Source organism: Somniosus microcephalus, chromosome 1 (genome assembly GCF_052327205.1).
Source record: "Somniosus microcephalus isolate GS21.2 chromosome 1, FLI_Smic_1.0, whole genome shotgun sequence".
In the NCBI taxonomy this organism is placed as follows: domain Eukaryota; kingdom Metazoa; phylum Chordata; class Chondrichthyes; order Squaliformes; family Somniosidae; genus Somniosus; species Somniosus microcephalus.
This window is the reverse complement of record NC_140987.1, coordinates 13,724,051-13,744,345: the sequence shown is the minus strand read 5'-3', so window position 1 is coordinate 13,744,345 and position 20,295 is coordinate 13,724,051. Positions and strand designations below refer to the sequence as shown.

At 49.2% G+C, this 20,295-nt stretch overlaps 1 protein-coding gene across 1 annotated transcript in view; it reads right to left on the bottom strand.

The window, feature by feature from the left end:
- The window catches only part of c1h5orf34 (chromosome 1 C5orf34 homolog), a 104,771-nt gene that overhangs the window by 36,663 nt on the left and 47,813 nt on the right, over positions 1-20,295 (bottom strand). Inside the window, exons 6-9 of the mRNA XM_085967686.1 lie at positions 19,563-19,683; positions 9,270-9,361; positions 6,838-6,904; positions 4,681-4,869 (exon numbers count right to left, since the gene is read on the bottom strand). Coding sequence (XP_085823812.1) covers positions 4,681-4,869; positions 6,838-6,904; positions 9,270-9,361; positions 19,563-19,683 — 469 coding nt within the window. The remainder of the gene's footprint in view (positions 1-4,680; positions 4,870-6,837; positions 6,905-9,269; positions 9,362-19,562; positions 19,684-20,295) is intronic.

The window sequence follows — 20,295 nt, the reverse complement described above, 5'->3', positions numbered from 1 at the left end:
TTACATTTCTATAGCGCCTTTCACGACCACCGGACGTCACAAAGAGCTTTACAGCCAATGAAGTAATTTTTGAAGTGTAGTCACTGTTGTAATGTGGGAAACGCGGCAGCCAATTCGCGCACAGCAAGCTCCCGCAAACAGCAATGTGATAATGACCAGATAATCTGTTTTAGTGATGTTGATTGAGGGATAAATATTGGCCCCAGGACACCGGGGAGAACTCCCCTGCTCTTCTTTGAAATAGTGCCATGGGATCTTTTACATCCACCTGAGAGAGCAAACGGGGCCTCGGTTTAATGTCTCATCCGAAAGATTGCACCTCCGACAGTGCAGCGCTCCCTCAGCACTGCACTGGGAGTGTCAGCCTGGATTATGTGCTCAAATCTTTGGAGTGGGACTTGAATCCAGAACCTTCTGACTCCGAGGCAAGGGTTGTAGCACTTTGAGGAAGCACTTTCACCCAAGTCAGAAGTTTGTGACATCTGGCCTCACACCAGAATTTAGAGTATAATCCAAGCCGATACTTTGCTACGGTACTGAGAGAGAGCTGCAGTGTCAGAGGTGCCATCTTTGGGATGAGGCGTTAAACTGAGATCCCTGTCTGCCTGATCAGGTGGAGGTTAAAAACCACAAGGCGGCAGGTATATGGGAAGGAGGAGAACAAACGGGCCAAAGTGAGTTCGCATCTGAATCTATTTAATACAGTCATTGGAAAGGAGAGCAACAGGAATGAGCCCAATTAGAAGGGAGATGGGATTAGAGAATCTACAGTCTGGAGGGAAGGTTACGGGGCAAACTCACTGAGGTATATGTATTATGAAATGGTATAGGATCATACAGATAAGGAGGCCATTCGGGCCATTGTACCTGCTCTTTGAAAGAGCTCTCCAATTAGTCCCTCTCCCCTGCTCTTCCCCACAGCCCTGCAAATTTTTCCTTTTGAAGTACTTATCCAATTCCCTTTTGAAAGTTATTATTGAATCTGCTTCCACCGCCCTTTCAGGCAGCGCATTCCAGATGTTGACAATTCGCTACATAAATCAAATTCTCATCGCCCCTCTGGTTCTTAAATCTGTCCCCTCTGGTTACCGACCCTCCTGCAAATGGAAACAGTTTCTCTCTTTCTACTCTACCCAAAACACCTCATCATTTTAAACAGCTTTGTTAAGTCTCCTCTTAACCTTCTCTGCTCTAAGGTGAACAATCCCAGCTTCTCTAGTCTCTCCACATAATTGAGTTCCCTTATCCTTGGTATATAATTATAGTAAATCTCCTCTGCACCCTCTCTAAGGCCTTGACATACCTCCTAAAATGTGGTGCCCAGGATTGGACACAATACTCCAGCTGATGCTGATAAGGACAAACTTGAATAAGAGAAGATGAATTGAAAGGATGCTAAGTGTTTGGAAAGAACTACGATGTAAGGTAATGGATTCACAGATGTTAGGGGCCATTCCTCGTCCTTGACTATTTCTTCTGTTCTTAAACTACGTGAGGCGAGTTGGCTAAAGTAGGTTGGGAAACTTGATTAAAAGGTATGACAGTAGAAAAGCAATGGCAAACATTTAAAGAAATAATTCATAATTCACAACGAATATACATTCCCTTAAGGAATAAAAACCCCACAGGAAAAATGGTTCTACCGTGGCTAACAAGAGAAATTGAAGATAGTATTAGATTAAAGGAAGAGGCATATATTGTTGCCAAAAAGTGTAGTAAGCCTGAGGAGTGGGAGGATTTTAGAATTCAGCAAAGGAGGACCAAGAAATTGATAAAGAAAGGGTAAATAGAATTCGAGAGTAAACTAGTGAGAAACATTAAAACAGACTGTAAAAGCTTCTATAGGTATGTAAAAAGGAAAAGATTAGCGAAAGTAAACATGGGTCCCTTACAGGCTGAGACAGGAGAAATTATAATGGGGAATAAGGAAATGGCAGAGAAATTAAACAAATACTTTGGGGGAGAAATTCAGTAGGTTGCGCCACCTGTTAGCGCCTTAAGAGGGCGTTAAGTGGGTTGCAAGCCAACTGGCGCCCGGGTGTGGCACTGCCCACGCTAAATTCCGCGGGACGTTAGTGGTGGCACTAACCGTTAGCGCTGGCACTAACCGTTAGCGCTGCGCCGCTGCCGATGACGTCATCGGTGTGCGCAGTGCCCCGCTGACACCCCGGCCGCGATATTTGGCAGCGCCCCCTGATTTACCGCCGGACGCTATGTCCGACGGGTTCAGAGGGGCCTACCTGCGGCCGGAGAGGCGCAAATTAAAGGCGAGGTGTGGGGCGGCCATTTTTGTTGTTGGCCGCCTGCCAGCACCTGCCTGCGCTCCCGTCCCCGGCCTCCTGAACACCCCCCCCCCCCCGCGGAGTGCCGGCTGCGCTCCAAGAGCCCGGCACTTCTCTTCGGTGCCGGGCTCTTTTGCCTGCACTCCCGATCCTCGGGGGTCCAGCTGGGCCCCAGATCGCGCTGCACAAGGCCCCTCCCCTTTAAGAAGGGGCGGAAGGCCTGCAATACCGCAGCACGACGTGCCGCAGCGTGTGGCGTCATGGCACGTAGCGCCACGATATTCACTCGCAGCACCCCAAGACGGATGCGGGGCGCCTCCAGTAGCGCCACGCTTCCCTTTGGGGCGCAACCACTCAATTTCCGGTGTGGGGGCGCGAATGTTTCCGGGGAGCGCCCTGGCGACCCAAACGGGGCTATACTCCATTTCTCCCCCTTTGTGTCTGTCTTCACGGAAGACGCAAAAAACCTCCCGGAAATAGTGGAGAACCAAGGGTCTAGCGAGAATGAGGAACTAAAAGAAATTAGTATTGGTAAAAAAATAGTACTGGAGAAATTAATGGGACTGAAAGCCGATAAATTCCCTGGACCTGATGGTCTACATCCTAGGGTTTTAAAAGAGGTGGCTATAGAGATAGTGGATGCAATGGTTGTCATCTTCGAAAATTCCAGATTCCAGAACGGTTCCCGCGGATTGGAAGGTAACAAATGCAACCCCACTATTTAAGAAAGGAGGGAGAGAGAAAACGGAGAACTGTAGACCAGTTAGCCTGATATCAGTAGTGGGGAAAATGCTAGAATCTATTATTAAGGACGCGGTAACAGGGCACTTAGAAAATAATAATAGGATTGGGCAGATTTATGAAAGGGAAATCATGTTTGACGAATCTGTTAGGAGTTTTTTGAGGTTGTAACTAGCAGAATAAATAAGGGGGAACCTGTGGATGTGGTGTATTTGGATTTTCAGAAGGCATTCGATAAGGTGCCACATAAGAGGTTATTAAACAAAATTAGGGCTCTTGGGATTGGGGGTAATATACTAGCATGGATTGAGGACTGGTTAACGGACAGAGAATCGGAATAAACGGGTCATTTTCGGGTTGGCAGGCTGTAACTAGTGGGGTACCGCAAGGATCAGTGTGTGGGCCTCAGCTATTCACAATCTACATCAATGATTTGGATGAGGGGACCAAATGTAATATATCCAAGTTTGCTGATGATACAAAGCTGGGTGGGAATGTAAGTTGTGAGGAGGATGCAAAGAGGCTTCAAGGGGATATAGACAGGCTAAGTGAGTGGGCAAGAAAATGGCAAATGGAATATAATGTGGAGAAATGAGACATTATCCACTTTGGTAGGAAAAATAAAAAAGCAAAGTATTTTCTAAATGGTGAAAGATTGGGAAATGTTGGTGTTCAGAGGGACCTGGGTGTCCTTGTACACTAATCACTGAAAGCTAACATGCAGGTACAGCAAGCAATTAGGAAAGCAAATGGTATGTTGGCCTTTATTACAAGAGGATTTGAGTATAAGAGTAAAGACATCTTACTGCAATTATACAGGGCCCTGGTGAGACCACACCTGGAGTATTGTGTACAGTTTTGGTCTCCTTATCTAAGGAAAGATATACTTGCCATAGAGGGAGTGCAACGAAGGTTCACCAGACTGGTTCCTGGGATGGGGGGATTGCCCTATGAGGAGAGATTGAGGAGACTAGGCCTATATTCTCTAGAGTTTAGAAGAATGAGGGGTGATCTCATTGAAACATACAAAATTCTTACAGGGCTTGACAGGGTAGATGCAGGGAAGATGTTTCCCCTGGCTGGGGAGTCTAGAACCAGGGGTCACAGTCTCAGAATAAGGGGTCGGCCATTTAGGACTGAGATAAGGAGAAATTTCTTCACTCAGAGGGTGGTGAATCTTTGGAATTCTCTATCCCAGAGGGCTGTGGAGGCTCAGTCGTTGAGTATATTCAAGACAGAGATCGATAGATTTTTGGATATTAAGGGAATCAAGGGATATGGGGATAGTGCAGGAAAGTGGAGATGAGGTAGAAGATCAGCCATGGTCTTACTGAATGGCGGCGCATGCTCGAGGGGCCGAATGGCCGACTCCTGCTCCTATTTATGATGTTTTTATGTTCTAGGGGAGTGCGCGACACAATTGGAAGCTGGGTTGGAGTAGTAGAGGGAATGAGCTCAATGGGCCAAAGAGCCTTTTCTCATCCTTGACTATTTCTTCTGTTCTTAAATAGAGATGCCTACATTTACAATACAGGTACAAACATTACAGCGAGTGCCACACAAGGCTAGAGGACACCAGTGCCGTCTTCTCTCCCCACCCCTCGCGCTGTGCCGAGGAATTCTACAACATCTCCGCTGCGTGCGCTGACTGACTGACCTGCGATGCGGTCCTCCCCTCTCCCCCGTGCCGGGACCCCATGTCCCAGGACGTGTTCAGTCTCACACCGTCACAGAAACTGATGTGGACCCGCCCGTCGGAAAACGCCGAAAATCTTCCAACGTTGCGAACCACCTCCTCGGCCAGAAGAACGGGGAGCTGGTCGGAAACTCCTGGCTGGGACAGCTCCTTTAAAGAGAGAAAAGAAAATCACACAAGGGGGTTCACTGAGGGAACCTAGTTTCTTCTTAAATCCTACTGATCCACATTCAGACCATAGGCACATCGCTAACAAATAAAGAATTGATATTTAATAAATTTAGTGAACGGATATTCATCATTATTTTTTTTAAAACAAGAATACGAAAGGTGCACTTTCACACACACGACAATTACACAGGAGGAAGGCCATTCAGCCCATCTTAATTCATCTACTCGGAGAGATTCTCTCTGGATAGCGCAAAAAAGATTTACAAGGATGGTACCAGAACTGAGAGATTACAGCTCTCAGGTAAAATTGCACAGGTTGGGGTTTTTTCTTTAGTAAAGAGTAGACGCAAAGGTGACCTGATAGAAGTGTTTAAACTATGAATGGGTTGGACAGGATAGATGTGGAGAGGATGTTTCCACTTGTGGGAGAATCCAAAACTAGGGGCCATAAATACAAGATAGTTACTAAATCCAATAGGGAAATAGAGAAATTTCTTCACTCGGAGTGGTTAGAATGTGGAACTCGCTACCACAGGAAGTGGTTGAGGCAAATAGCTTAGAGGCTTTCAAAAGGAAACTAGACGAGTACATGAGAGAAAAGGGAATAAAAGATATGCTGAAAGGCTGAGATGAGGTAGATGGAATGGGAGGAGACTCATGTGGAGTATAAACACCAGCAGAGACTAGTTGGGCCGAATGGCCTGTTTCTGTGCTGTATGTTCTATGTAATCCTCCACTGTCCATGTTAACTAACACAAAGAATAGCCACTTGGGTGACATACCCAAAGGCTCCTGGGGGGACCCGGGGGGGAGGGGGCAGGGGGAATAGAAGGGGAATAAAAAAAAGAAAATTGAAACAGTAGGTAAATCAACAAGCAGTGATTAACGCATATCAAACTGGAGATTTAAAAAGCGATAGAAGGATGGAGATGGAGGGAGGTGACTCCCGTTGAAAGTATTTATTTGTTGCATCTAGTGTCTGTCCATCGCACTTCAGACATCAAACGTCATTGTGTTGGCTACAGATGCAAAACAATGTTTAAAAGGGCTTGCCAGTCACTGACTGGGAGCCTGAAATTTACAGTTACAATTACCTTTTGATTAAACTCAAGCTTGCAAGAGGTTTGAATCAGATTGGCCACATGGAATAATAGAGCAGTGCCCTTAAAGGGCCAGGCCAGATTAACAATTGTCACTTTAAACGTACTGCAGACCTTAAGCTTTTTTAAAAATTATTCATTCACGGGATGTGGGCATCACTGGCGAGGCCCAGCATTTATTGCCCATCCCTAACTGCCCTCGAGAAGGTGGTGGTGAGCCGCCTTCTTGAAACGCTGCAGTCCGTGTGGTGAAGGTACTCCCACAGTGCTGTTAGCGAGGGAGTTCCAGCATTTTGATAGTTGTATCAAAACCGCTACGAAAAACTGAGTGTCTTGCTCGGCCATTTCAGAGGGCAGTTAAGAGTCAACCACGTTGCTGTGGGTCTGGTGTCACATATAGGCCAGACCGGGTAAGGACAGCAGATTCCCTTCCCTAAAGGACATTAGTGAACCAGGTAGGGTTTTTACTACAATCTGGTAGTTTCATGGTCACCATTACTGATACTAGCTTTTATATTCCAGATTTACTTCATGAACTGAATTTAAATTCCCCAGCTGCCGTGGTGGGATTTGAGCACATGTCGCCAGATGATTAGTCCAGGCCTCTGTAATATAACCACTGTGGGCAATGCCACAGGCTATCTGCTAGTGGCTCCAATCCAAGGACAACTCAACTTAACACGCAGCATGGGCTAACTATTAGTACTGAACGCAGCGGTGGCTCATGATTCTCAGTTTCTCTAGTGATGCCCTACTAGCCCGTAATATCCTCCTCTTAAAAGAAAAGGGAGCTCCGGCACAACCGGAAAACGAGACCGCTCCGTGCACAAGCAGTAAAGGCTCTCACCGTTTCCCAGCAGCACACATTGGGCAGTTTTAGAGACAACTTTAACTGGTTACAGCACTGCAGGATCCTGCAAAACATTAACGCAGAAGATTACACACAGAGCCAAGAGCAAATACTGAAAAGACAACACGGCCATTATATTACTGTCATGAATTCCAGTAGCGTTAGTGCCATCATTTCTGATAACGGCCTCGGGGTGGGGGGGGGGGGGGAAAGAGAGATCACGTCCTCATTGCGGAATGCACAATCTTTATAAACCCCAGCCAGAGTGCAGTGTGGAGGCTTGAGCACACTATTATAGAAAAGATACCAAAACCATGGGAATGGTACAATGTGGATGAGAGGATATAGTTAAGGTGAGTGAGTAAAAATCCACAGCTGTATTCAACAGAGCCGAGGAGGTTAGTAGAAGCGTATAAAATTATGCAAGGGTTTGTGAAAGATTTTTTTTTTTTTTACTAACAACAACAACTTGTATTTATATAGCGCCTTTAATGTAGTAAAACGTCCCAAGGTGCTGCACAGGAGTATTTTAAGACAACAAATTTGACACTGAGCCACATAAGGATAAATTAGGGCAGGTGACCAAAAGCTTGGTCAAAGAGGTAGGTTTTAAGGAGCGTCTTAAAGGAGGAAAGAGAGGTAGTGAGGTGGAGAGGTTTAGGGAGGGAATTCCAGAGCTTAGGTCCCGGGCAACAGAAGGCACGGCCACCAATGATGGAGCGATTATAATCAGGGATGCTCAAGAGGCCAGAATTAGAGGAGCGCAGCTATCTCGGGGGGTTGTGGGGCTGGAGGAGATCACAGAGATAGGGAGGGGTGAGGCCCTGGAGGGATTTGAAAACAAGGATGAGAATTTTGAAATCGAGGCGCTGCTAAACCGGGAGCCAATGTAGGTCAGCGAGCACAGGGGAGATGGGTGAACGGGACTTGGTGCGAGTTAGGACACGGGCAGCCGAGTTTTGGATGACCTCAAGTTTACGTAGGGTGGAATGTGGGAGGCCAGCCAGGCGTGCGTTGGAACAGTCAAGTCTGGAGGTAACAAAGGCATGGATGAGGGTTTCAGCAGCGGATGAGCTGAGGCAGGGGCGGAGACGGGCGATGTTACGGAGGTGGAAGTAGGCGGTCTTTGTTATGTGGTCGGAAGCTCATTTCAGAGTCAATTGGCAAATTGCTAACTTAAAATTTAGAAATAGTACCAGGAGCACAAGGGGAGGTTAGATGGATTTTTCTTTCAAGTAAATTTTCTGAGGAGGTAACAAGGAGGGTCGATGAGGGTAGCGCGTTTGATGTCGTCTACATGGATTTTAGCAAGGATTTTGACAAGGTCCCACATTTAGAAAGTACTTGGATATGCACTTGAAGTGCCGTAACCTACAAGGCTACAGACCAAGAGCTCGAAAGTGGGATTAGGCTGGAGCGCTCTTTTTCGGCCGGCACAGACACGATGGGCTGAATGGCCTTCTGTGCTGTAAATTTCTATGATTCAAAGGGTTATTAGAATCAGGAAGATATTACCGCAAGTACATAATGAAGAGTCATGGCATTTAACAGAGAATCAGAGGGAAGGGGAAGTGGCTTACATTTCTATGGCGTCTTTCACAACCTCAGGATACACAAAGTGCTTCACAGCCAATGAAGTACTCCTGAAGAGTGGTCACTTTTGTAATGTAGGGAAACGTGACAGCTCATTTTGCCCACAGTAAGCTCCCACAAACAGCAATGAGATAATGAGCAGGTTATCCATTTTAGTGAAATAACAACAGAAAATGCTGGAAAAACTCAGCAGGTCAGGCAACATCTGTGGAGAGAAATTTGAGTTGACGTTTCGGGTTTGACCCTTCTTGAAGGGTCAAACCCGAAACGTCAACTCAAATTTCTCTCCACGGATGTTGCCTGACCTGCTGAGTTTTTCCAGCATTTTCTGTTGTTATTTCGGATTTCCAACATCTGCAGTATTTTGCTATCGTCCATTTTAGTGATGTTGGTTGAGGGATAAATATTGGCCCAGGACACCGGGGAGAACTCCCCTGCTCTTCGAAATAGTGCCATGGGATCTTTAACGTCCGCCTGAGAGAGCAGACGGGGCCTCGGTTTAATGTCTCACCCGAAAGACGGCACCTCCGACAGTGCAGCACTCCCTCAGTAGTACTGCGCTGGGAGTGTCAGCCTGGATTATGTGCTCAGGTCTTGACTCAGAGGTGTGAGGGCTATCAACGTTGACACAATGTGGGAAAAAGTTTTTCTAACTGCATTGGAAGTACCCCAACACCCACCCACCCGCCCCACACCATCCCCAAACAAAGCCTCCTCTACAACATCACAAACAGCTACATCTCTCAATAACAATTCGGTGCGATGTATTTACTGATAACCAGGCCAGCAAATACCGGCACGGATCACATGGATCAGAAGTGTCTGGAGGAGAGTACCTGACGGCCCGTGTGACCATGGAACAAATGGAGTATTTGGAGCCGGGGGTGTCGGGAGGCAGGCTGCTCACCATGTACATTCTCTCCTCTCTCTGAATTTAAACAAACATAATCAAAAGATACAGTGAATCGCCATTTCTCTGGACCAGTGGTCAGTTATACATACGCACTAAAAAACTGATCCTTTCCCCGCCTCTGGACTTGCTTAAAACCTGTTACAGCTCTAACTGTTGCCAGTTCTGAAACGTTAACTGTTTCTCTGAGAGATGGTGTGTGTGTGCGTGTGTGTGTGTGTGTGTGTGTGTGTGTGTGTGTGTGTGTGTGTGTGTGTGTGTGTGACATATACAGGTGTGTGTGTAGGTTAACATAGAAACATAGAAGATAGGAGCAGGAGTAGGCCATTCGGCCCTTTGAGCCTGCTCCGCCATTCAATGAGATCATGGCTGAAACATATACAGGTGGGTGTGTGTGTAGGTTGTACATATACAGGTGGGTGTGTGTGTAGGTTGTACATATACAGGTGGGTCTGTGTGTGTAGGTTGTACATATACAGGTGGGTGTAGGTTGTACATATACAGGTGTCTGTGTGTGTAGGTTGTACATATACAGGTGTGTGTGGGTGTAGGTTGTACATATACAGGTGTGTGTGGGTGTAGGTTGTACATATACAGGTGTGTGTGTGTAGGTTGTACATATACAGGTGTGTGTGGGTGTAGGTTGTACATATACAGGTGTGTGTATGTAGGTTGTACATATACAGGTGTGTGTGTGTGTAGGTTGTACATATACAGGTGTGTGTGTGTGTAGGTTGTACATATACAGGTGTGTGTGTGTAGGTTGTACATATACAGGTGTGTGTGGGTGTAGGTTGTACATATACAGGTGTGTGTGGGTGTAGGTTGTACATATACAGGTGTGTGTGTGTAGGTTGTACATATACAGGTGTGTGTGGGTGTAGGTTGTACATATACAGGTGTGTGTGTGTAGGTTGTACATATACAGGTGTGTGTGTGTAGGTTGTACATATACAGGTGTGTGGGTGTAGGTTGTACATATACAGGTGTGTGGGTGTAGGTTGTACATATACAGGTGTGTGTGTAGGTTGTACATATACAGGTGTGTGTGTAGGTTGTACATATACAGGTGTGTGGGTGTGTAGGTTGTACATATACAGGTGTGTGTGTGGGTGTAGGTTGTACATATACAGGTGTGTGGGTGTAGGTTGTACATATACAGGTGTGTGGGTGTGTAGGTTGTACATATACAGGTGTGTGTGTGGGTGTAGGTTGCACATATACAGGTGTGTGGGTGTAGGTTGTACATATACAGGTGTGTGGGTGTGTAGGTTGTACATATACAGGTGTGTGTGTGTGTAGGTTGTACATATACAGGTGTGTGTGTGTGTGTGTGTGTGTAGGTTGTACATATACAGGTGCGTGGGTGTAGGTTGTACATATACAGGTGTGTGTGTGTAGGTTGTACATATACAGGTGGGTGTGTGTAGGTTGTACATATACAGGTGCGTGGGTGTAGGTTGTACATATACAGGTGTGTGTGGGTGTAGGTTGTACATATACAGGTGTGTGGGTGTAGGTTGTACATATACAGGTGTGTGTGTGTGTAGGTTGTACATATACAGGTGTGTGGGTGTAGGTTGTACATATACAGGTGTGTGGGTGTAGGTTGTACATATACAGGTGTGTGGGTGTAGGTTGTACATATACAGGTGTGTGGGTGTAGGTTGTACATATACAGGTGTGTGTGTGTGTAGGTTGTACATATACAGGTGGGTGTGTGTAGGTTGTACATATACAGGTGTGTGTGGGTGTAGGTTGTACATATACAGGTGTGTGGGTGTAGGTTGTACATATACATGTGTGTGTGTGTGTAGGTTGTACATATACAGGTGTGTGTGTGTAGGTTGTACATATACAGGTGTGTGGGTGTAGGTTGTACATATACAAGTGTGTGGGTGTAGGTTGTACATATACAAGTGTGTGGGTGTAGGTTGTATATATACAGGTGGGTGTGGGTGTAGGTTGTACATATACAGGTGTGTGTGGGTGTAGGTTGTACATATACAGGTGGGTGTGGGTGTAGGTTGTACATATACAGGTGTGTGTGTGTGTAGGCATGTATATAAAGGTGGGTGTGCGGGTGTAGAGCTAGATGTGCGTGCGCATGCAATTGTTTTACATAGCGATTATAACACAGTATTAATATTCGACATGCCAGTGTGGTTCGGGTACTGCGGATCACAGGCCCGCTGAGACCCCGTCTGTGCTGATCCTTGAATTAACCTCCCGTTCCTTAACTTCTAAGTACTGTATAGGTGTTCGACCTATTAACCAACCTCAAGATGCCATTAATTCAAAGCCCTGACCCCCTGATGCGCTATCAATAACTCAAAAGACTGAGATTAAGCGAGTAACTAACAGGCTTTTATTAACAAGAGAATGAAGGTGTGCCTCGAGTGGTCGACCGGTCCAGAATACAGAGGGACTGTGGAGCAATCACCTTTATACCTGGACTCGTGGGAGGAGTCAGCCGAGACATGTACAGGCATGTACACAGTGGAATACAAACAGTGGTTTACCACATTCACCCCTTGTTTAAAAATGAGTCCGGCGGGGTGAAGTGTATTAAAAGTTAGTCTATTGGAGTCTCTCCGGAGGTCTTGTCTGCTGCTGTGATCGACGTGGCGACGGCAGGGGTAGTGAAGCTTCCGGCGTCGAGTCCAAGTTGAATTATTATTATTATTCTGGTGTGTAGTCCTCGCAGGTGTCGAGCGGGTCGCAGGGCCCAGGCCCGCCGTCTGCTGGGGCTGGATATCGGGTCTTCGGGGGGGGGGGGGGGGGAGTGGTAGTGGGTAGTGGGTTACTGCGGCCCCCGAGGGTGCGAGGTCTCGTATGGAGACTGTGTCCTCCCGCCCGTCCGGGTACGCAATGTAAGCATACTGGGGGTTGGCATGGAGGAGGTCCACCCTCTCGACCAGGGGGTCCATTTTATGGGTCCTCACGTGTCTTCTCAGTAGGACCGGCCCTGGGGACGTCAGCCATGGCGGTAGCGATGTCCCCGATGTGGACTTCCTTGGGAAGACAAACATTTTCTCATGAGGGGTGGCGTTAGTGGCAGTGCAGAGCAGTGACCGAATAGAGTGGAGCGCATCGGGGAGCACATCCTGCCAGCGGGAGGTCGGAAGGCCCCTAGACTTTAAGGCTAGCAGGGCGGCCTTCCAAACTGTCGCATTCTCTCTTTCCACCTGTCCGTTCCCCCGGGGGTTGTAACTGGTGGTCCTGCTTGTGGCAATACCCCTAGCGAGCAGGTACTGACGGAGTTCGTCGCTCATAAACGATGAGCCCCGGTCGCTATGGATATAGCTGGGGAAACCGAACAGGGTGAAGAGGTCGTTCAGACATTTAATGACCGTGGCACTGGTCATGTCCGGGCAGGGGATGGCGAACGGGAAACGGGAGTACTCATCAATAATGTTGAGGAAGTACACATTGCGGTCGGAGGAGGGGAGAGGCCCTTTAAAATCAACGCACAGGCGCTCGAAGGGGCGAGTGGCTTTTATCAGGTGAGCCCTGTCTGGTCTATAACAGTGTGGTTTGCACTCAGCGCAGACTTGGCAGTTCCTGGTCATGGTCCTGACCTCCTCAATGGAGTAAGGCAGGTTGCGGGCCTTGATGAAGTGGAAGAACCTGGTGACCCCCGGGTGGCAGAGGTCATTGTGGAAGGCCCGCAGTCTATCGATCTGCGCGCTGGTGCAGGTGCCACGCGATAGAGCATCCAGGGGTTCATTGAGCTTCCGGGGCCGGTACAAGATCTCGTAATTGTAGGTGGAAAGTTCGATTCTCCACCTCAAGATCTTGTCGTTTTTGATTTTGCCCCTCTGCTTGTTGTTAAACATAAAAGCAACTGAACGCTGGTCAGTGAGCAGGGTAAATCGTTTTCCGGCCAGGTAATGCCTCCAATGACGCACAGCCTCCACAATAGCCTGGGCCTCCATCTCAACGGCGGAGTGTCTGGTCTCCGGGCCCTGGAGGGTTCGTGAAAAGAAGGCCACGGGTCTCCCCGCCTGATTGAGGGTAGCGGCCAGGGCAAAGTCGGACGCGTCGCTTTCCACCTGGAAGGGGATGGATTCGTCCACTGCGTGCATGGTGGCTTTGGCAATGTCTTCCTTGATACGGTGGAAGGCTAAGCGGGCCTCTGCCGTCACGGGAAACGAGGTGGACTTGATCAGCGGACGGGCCTTGTCCGCATAGTAGGGGACCCACTGGGCGTAATAAGAGAAAAACCCTAGGCACCTCTTCAGGGCCTTGAGGCAGTGGGAGTTCCATAAGGGGACGCATCCGGTCGGGGTCGGGACCGATGACTCCGTGTTCCACAACACAGCCAAGGATGGCGAGGCGGGTTGTGCGGAATATGCACTTCTCCTTGTTATACGTCAGGTTCAGGAGTTGGGCGGTGCAGAGGAATTTTTCGAGGTTTGCGTCATGGTCCTGCAAGTCATGGCCGCAGATGGTCACATTGTCCAGATATGGGAAAGTGGCCTGCAACGCATTTTGATCGACCATCCGGTCCATCTCCCTTTGGAAGACGGAGACCCCGTTGGTGCCGCCAAAGGGAACCCTAAGGAAGTGATAGAGGTGGCCGTTTGCCTCAAAGGCAGTATACTGGCGGTCCTCAGGGCGGATAGGGAGCTGGTGGTACGCTGATTTCAGGTCAATGGTCGAGAAGACGCGGTACTGCGCGATCTGGTTGACCATATCAGCTATACGGGGGAGTGGGTAAGCGTCCAGCAGGGTGTAGCGATTTATTGTCTGGCTGTAGTCGATGACCAGGCGCTGCTTCTCGCCGGTCTTAACAACCACAACCTGGGCTCGCCAGGGGCTGGTGCTGCCCTCAATAATCCCCTCCTTCAGGAGTCGCTCCACTTCGGTTTTAATGAAAACCCTGTCCCCGGCACTGTATCGCCTGCTCTTTGTGGCGATGGGCTTACAGTCGGGGGTGAGGTTAGCAAACAGTGGGGGGGGGGGGGGGTGACTCTGAGTGTGGAGAGGTTGCACCTGGTGCGCGGCGGGCAATTTGGAAGCTGCTGGCTGCGGACTGTGAGTGGGGGGAGGGGTCCACCGTACGCCATCGTAACACTTTTAAGGTGGTACTGAAAATCTAACCCCAGTAGAACGGCAGCGCAGAGGTGGGGCAGGACCAGAAGTTTAAAATTATCGTACACAGTCCCGTCTACTACGAGTGTCACCACGCAGTAGCCGCCAATGTCAGCCGACTGGGACTCAGAGGCCATAGAAATCCGCTGGTGCGCAGGCAGGACTGGGAGAGAGCAACGCCGCACCATGTCGGGGTGGATGAAGCTCTCCGTGCTCCCAGAGTCAAAAAGGCAGATTGTTTCGTGACCATTTACCTTAATGTCCATTGTGGACCGGGCCAGCTGGTGCGGTCTCGCTTGGTCCAGCGTAACGGAGGCCAGCGTAGGGGTCGGTGTGTCGCTGCGGGTATCGGATGAGGCGGTGTTGGGGGCCTGCTGCGTCCCGGCTGTCGTCCAAGATGGCGGCGTCCATGATCCCCATGTGGCTGGAGGCGTCCAAAATGGCTGCTGTTCCAGTGGTTCGCACATGGCTGGGGAGGCCCAAGATGGCGGCCCGCACACGGCGCTGCTGGGGTTCGGGGTGGCTTTGGCCCTGCAGACGCTGGCGTAGTGTCCTTTCTTCCCGCAGCCCGAGCAGATCGCATTTTTCGCCGGGCAGCGCGCTCTGGGGTGTTTGGCCTGCCCACAGAAGTAGCATTTCTGGCCTTGGGGCACTGCTGTCTGGCCTTGGGACACTGCTGCGGTAGTTGGGCCGTTGCTGGGATGTGGCTGGGGTGGCACGGCGCTATGAGACAGTCCTACCGTGTCCCAGGCTGTCGTTCCCCGCGGCGTCCACGGTGCAGAGGAGTAGGCGTCCATGCCCCGGTAGGCTGCGTCCAATGATAGTGCGAATTCAGAGGCCTTGTTGAGATCGAGGTCACTCTGCTCCAAATGTCGCTGTCGGGTGTAATTGGACCTGTGGCCCGCTACAAAAGCGTCCCGGATAAGTTCCTGTGTACACGGCGGCCTTTACATCCTTACAACCACAGGCCCGGCCAAGCACAGACAGTGCCTGAAGGTATTCCTCGGTCGATTCCCCAAGTTGTTGTTTACGACTCCCCAGGAGGTGCCTAGCGTACACCTCGTTCACTGGGCGCGTGTACTGGTCCTTGAGGAGCTTGATAGCATCCGCGTACGAGTTCGCGTCCTGGATGACCGAGTACACTCGGTGGTTCACTTTGGAGGTCAGGACATCCAGTTTGTCCTCGTCCGATTTGACCGTTTCAGCGGAGGCGATCAGGAATTTTTCAAAACACCTAAGCCAGTGAGTAAACTTGGTGGATGAGTCCGCCTCCCGATGATCTCAGTCCAGGCATGCTGGTGTGAGGATTTTCTCCATTATAAAAATCTTGTTAATAAAATTGATGCGCTATCAATAACTCAAAAGGCTGAGATTAAGCGAGTAACTAACAGGCTTTTATTAACAAGAGAATGAAGGTGTGCCTCGAGTGGTCGACCGGTCCAGAATAGAGGGACTGTGGAGCAGTCACCTTTATACCTGGACTCGTGGGAGGAGTCAGCCGAGACATGTACAGGCATGTACACAGTGGAATACAAACAGTGGTTTACCACACCCCACCCCCACCCCCACAAACCCCCGCTCCTGATGGCACTGCACTGCACTGCATGCTGGGATATGGTTCCACCGTTCTCTGGTATCTCAGCCAAGTGACCATTCCAGTAGAGGGCGTCACAGCGGCTCCTCGCCCGTCATCCACACGTGCAGCCTTTCCAGCAGGGGGCACTGGTTACCCAGCAGAGCTGGGACCTTCGCGGCTGACGTTGTCTCAGATGGAGGATCCATTGATAAGGTCCCACACAAGAGGTTGGTGAACAGTATTAGGGTACATGGAATTGGGGGTAATATACTAGCATGGATTGAGAATTGGTTAACAGACAGAAAACAAAGAGTAGGGATAAACGGGTCTTTTTCAGGATGGCAGGCTGTGACTAGTGGGGTACCGCGAGGATCAGTGCTTGGGCCCCAGCTATTCACAATCTGTATCAATGATTTGCTGATGATACAAAGCTAGGTGGCAGTGTCAGTTGTGAAGAGGATGTGACGAGGCTTCAAGGGGATCTCGACAGGCTCAGTGAGTGGGCGAAAACATGGCAGATGGAATATAATGTGGATTAATGTGAAGTTATCCACTTTGGTAGAAAAAACAGAAAGGCAGAGTATTTCCTAAATGGTGAAAGATTAGGGAATGCAGATGCTCAAAGGGACCTGGGTGCCCTTGTACATGAGTCACTGAAAGTGAATGTGCAGGTGCAGCAAGCCATTAGGAAGGCTATTGGTATGCTGGCCTTCATTACAACAGGATTTGAGTACAGGAGTAAAGAAGTCTTACTCCAATTATATAGGGCCTTGGTGAGACCACACCTGGAATACTGTGTACAATTTTGGTCTCCTTACCCAAGGAAAGATATACTTGCCATAGAGGGAGTGAAACATAGAAGATAGGAGAAGTAGGCCATTCGGCCCCTCAAGCCTGTTCCGCCATTTAATGAGATCATGGCTGATCATTCAAATTCAGTACCCTGTCCCTGCTTTCTCCCCATATCCCTTTAGCCTTAAGAAATATATCTAAATCCTTCTTGAATATATTTAATGAATTGGCCTCAACTGCCTTGTGTGGTAGAGAATTCCACAGGTTCACCACTCCCTGGGTGAAGAAATTCCTCCTCATCTCAGTCCTAAATGGCTTACCCCTTATCTTTAGACTGTGACCCCTGGTTCTGGACTCCCCCGCCATCGGGAACATCCTTCCTGCATCTAGTCTGTCTAGTCCTGTTAGAATTTTACACGTTTCAATGAGATCCCCTTTCATTCTTCTAAACTCTAGCGAATATAAGCCTAATCGACCCAATCTCTCCTCATATGTCATTCCTGCCATCCCAGGTATCAGTCTGGTGAATCTTTGCTGCATTCTCTCCATGGCAAGAACATCCTTCCTCAGATAAGGCAACCAAAACTGCACACAATACTCAAGGTGTGGTCTCACCAAGGCCCTGTATAACTGCAGCAAGACACCCTTGCTCCTGTACTCGAACCCTCTCGCTATGAAGGCAAACATACCATTTGCCCTCTTAACCGCATGTTGCACCTGCATGCTTACCTTCAGCGACTGGTGCACAAGGACACCCAGGTCTCGTTGCACTTCCCCTTTTCCCAATCTATTGTCGTTCAGATAATAATCTGCCTTCCTGTTTTTGCCACCGAAGTGGATAACCTCGCATTTATCCACATTATACTCCATCTGCCATGCATCTGCCCAATCATCCAACCTGTCCAAATCATACTGGAGTTTCTCTGCATCCTCCTCACAGCACACATGCCCACCCAGCTTTGTGTCATCTGCAAACTTGGAGATATTACATCTAGTTCCCTCGTCTAGATCATTAATATATATTGTGAATAGCTGGGGTCCTAGCACCGATCCCTGTGGTACCCCACTAGTCACTGCCTGCCACTCGGAAAAAGACCCATTTATTCCAACTCTTTGCTTCCTGTCTGCCAACCAGTTCTCTATCCAAGTCAGTACCTTACCCCCAATCCCATGTGCTTTAACTTTGCACGCGGGACCTTATCGAAAGCCTTCTGAAAGTCCAAATACACCACATCCACTGGTTCTCCCTTATCTATTCTACCAGTTACATCCTCAACGAAGGTTCACGAGATTGATTCCTGGGATGGCGGGACTGTCGTATGAGAGGAGATTGAGTAAACTAGGCCTGTTTTCTCTCGAATTCAGAAGAATGAGAAGGGATCTCATTGAAGCATACAAAATTATTACAGGGCTTGATATGATGGATGCTGGGAGAATGTTTCCCTTGGCTGGGGAGTCTAGAACCAGGGGCCACAGCTTCAAGATAAAGGGTAGGTCATTCAGGACTGAGATGAGAAGAAATTTCTTCACACAGAGGGTGGTGAATCTCTGGAATTCTCTACCCCAGAGGGCTGTGGAGGCTCAGTCATTGGGTATATTCAAAACAGAAGTCGATAAATTTCTGACTAGTAAGGGCATCAAGGGATATGGCGAAAGGGCCAGTGAATGGAGTTGAGGCGTAGAGTCATAGGGGTCGATTTTCCTGGAGCCGTCAGGTGGGGTTTCAGGCGTGTGGGGGGGGGTGGGGGGGGGAAAATCCCGAATTCAGGGGTCCCGACACCATCCCGCCCAAAACCCCGCTCCACGCAAGTTCCAGTGGCGGCAGGCACCCGCCCCGCACTGGAACCCGCCGACCCCAGGCGGGAAGGGATTAGTGCCAATTAACTGCCTGTTAACAGACAGTTTTTAGCCTAATCCCTATTTTGAGGGGTGTCGTGTGGGTTTCCCGACGGCTCCAAACCACGCCAGGTTAGAGCAGGCGGGCCGTCGGGTTGAAGGACTTGGAGGGGTCGCGATGTCGGTGTTCAGGTGAGTGATGGGTGCATGAGTGCAAAGTAAGTGTGTTTGGTGTGTCTAAAGTGTGTAAAGAACTTTTACTTACCTGTACTTACCTTCACAGCCTTTCTTCCTGTAGGCGTCGGGAGCCCATCACTCAGCCGGAACTGAAAGTTGAATGGCTGCAATCTGTGAAAAGTGACAGCCTTCAGCTTTGAGTGCTGCTGAGAGTTCTAACTGAGTCTGTGCAGAAGGACTCATGTTAGAACTCAGACTGTCAGTGTTTGGCAGCTTCAAACAGCTGTGAAACACTGATATTTCATCCGTCAAGAACTCTAGACAGATGAAATTGCAGTCTGTGATGTCACCTGTTGCCGGGTGGCCCTTAATTGGCCTACTGAGCCTGCTGGGCGGGCTCAACAAGGTCAATCAAGGGAAAATCGCGCGGATTGGCCGGACGTCGATGTAGGCGGGTCTAAAACCCGAAAGTTGTAGTCCCGCCTTCTTCCCGACAGCTTCGGGAAAATCGACCTCATAGAGTTATACAGCACAGAAAGAGGCCCTTCGGCCCATCGTGTCCATGCCGGCAGAAGATCAGCCATGATCTCATTGAATGGCGGAGCAGGCTCGAAGGGCCGAATGACCTACTCCTGCTCCTATTTCTTATGAATCAGGCCCGGGGGGCCTTGCCAATCTGTACCACACCAGGCCATGCATTTACACACCAAGCTTAAAGCACAGTTTGTAACATAGTTTTACCTGCCCGTCGCTCTGTCCCATCAGATAATGGGTGAAGTAGTTGCCGCTGGCACCATGGGGTTTGAGAACAGAACCATCTCCCGGGTAAATTTCCACAGAGCTCACGGTCCCAGCAATTACCCTAAAGAAACGACGAGAAATTAAGCAGCCAGGCGCTCACAAAAAAGACAAACGTGACAGACCCACCAGCACCTCACCTTTCACTGCCCAACCAAAACCCTCCCCCAGCACGAAGCCATTTAAGACTGAGATGAGGAGGAATTTCTTCACTCAGAGGGTTGTGAATCTTTGGAATTCTCTGCCCCAGAGGGCTGTGAATGCTGCGTCTTTGAGTATATTCAAGGCTGAGATCGATAGATTTTTGGACTCTCGGGGAATCAAGGGATATGGGGATCAGGCGGGAAGGTGGAATTGAGGTAGATCAGCCATGATCTTATTGAATGGCGGAACAGGCTCGAGGGGCCGAATGGCCGACTCCAGCTCCTAGATGTTCTTATAAACGGGGCCACAACCTATACTAGTCAAGGAGCCACACCATCCCCCACACCCCAGTTCAACAAGGGTCACGCTCAACGTTCTCTTTAAGCTGCATGCCGCTCCAGGGATCCCGCGCAGCCTCTTAAAAGGGGCCGTGCAGCGCCAAAGGAAAATCAGAGGGAACGCTTTCACTCCCAACCAAGGCCCGCCCCTCTTCTCCCCCCCAACTCCCCACTGCCCGACTGACCCAGCAGGT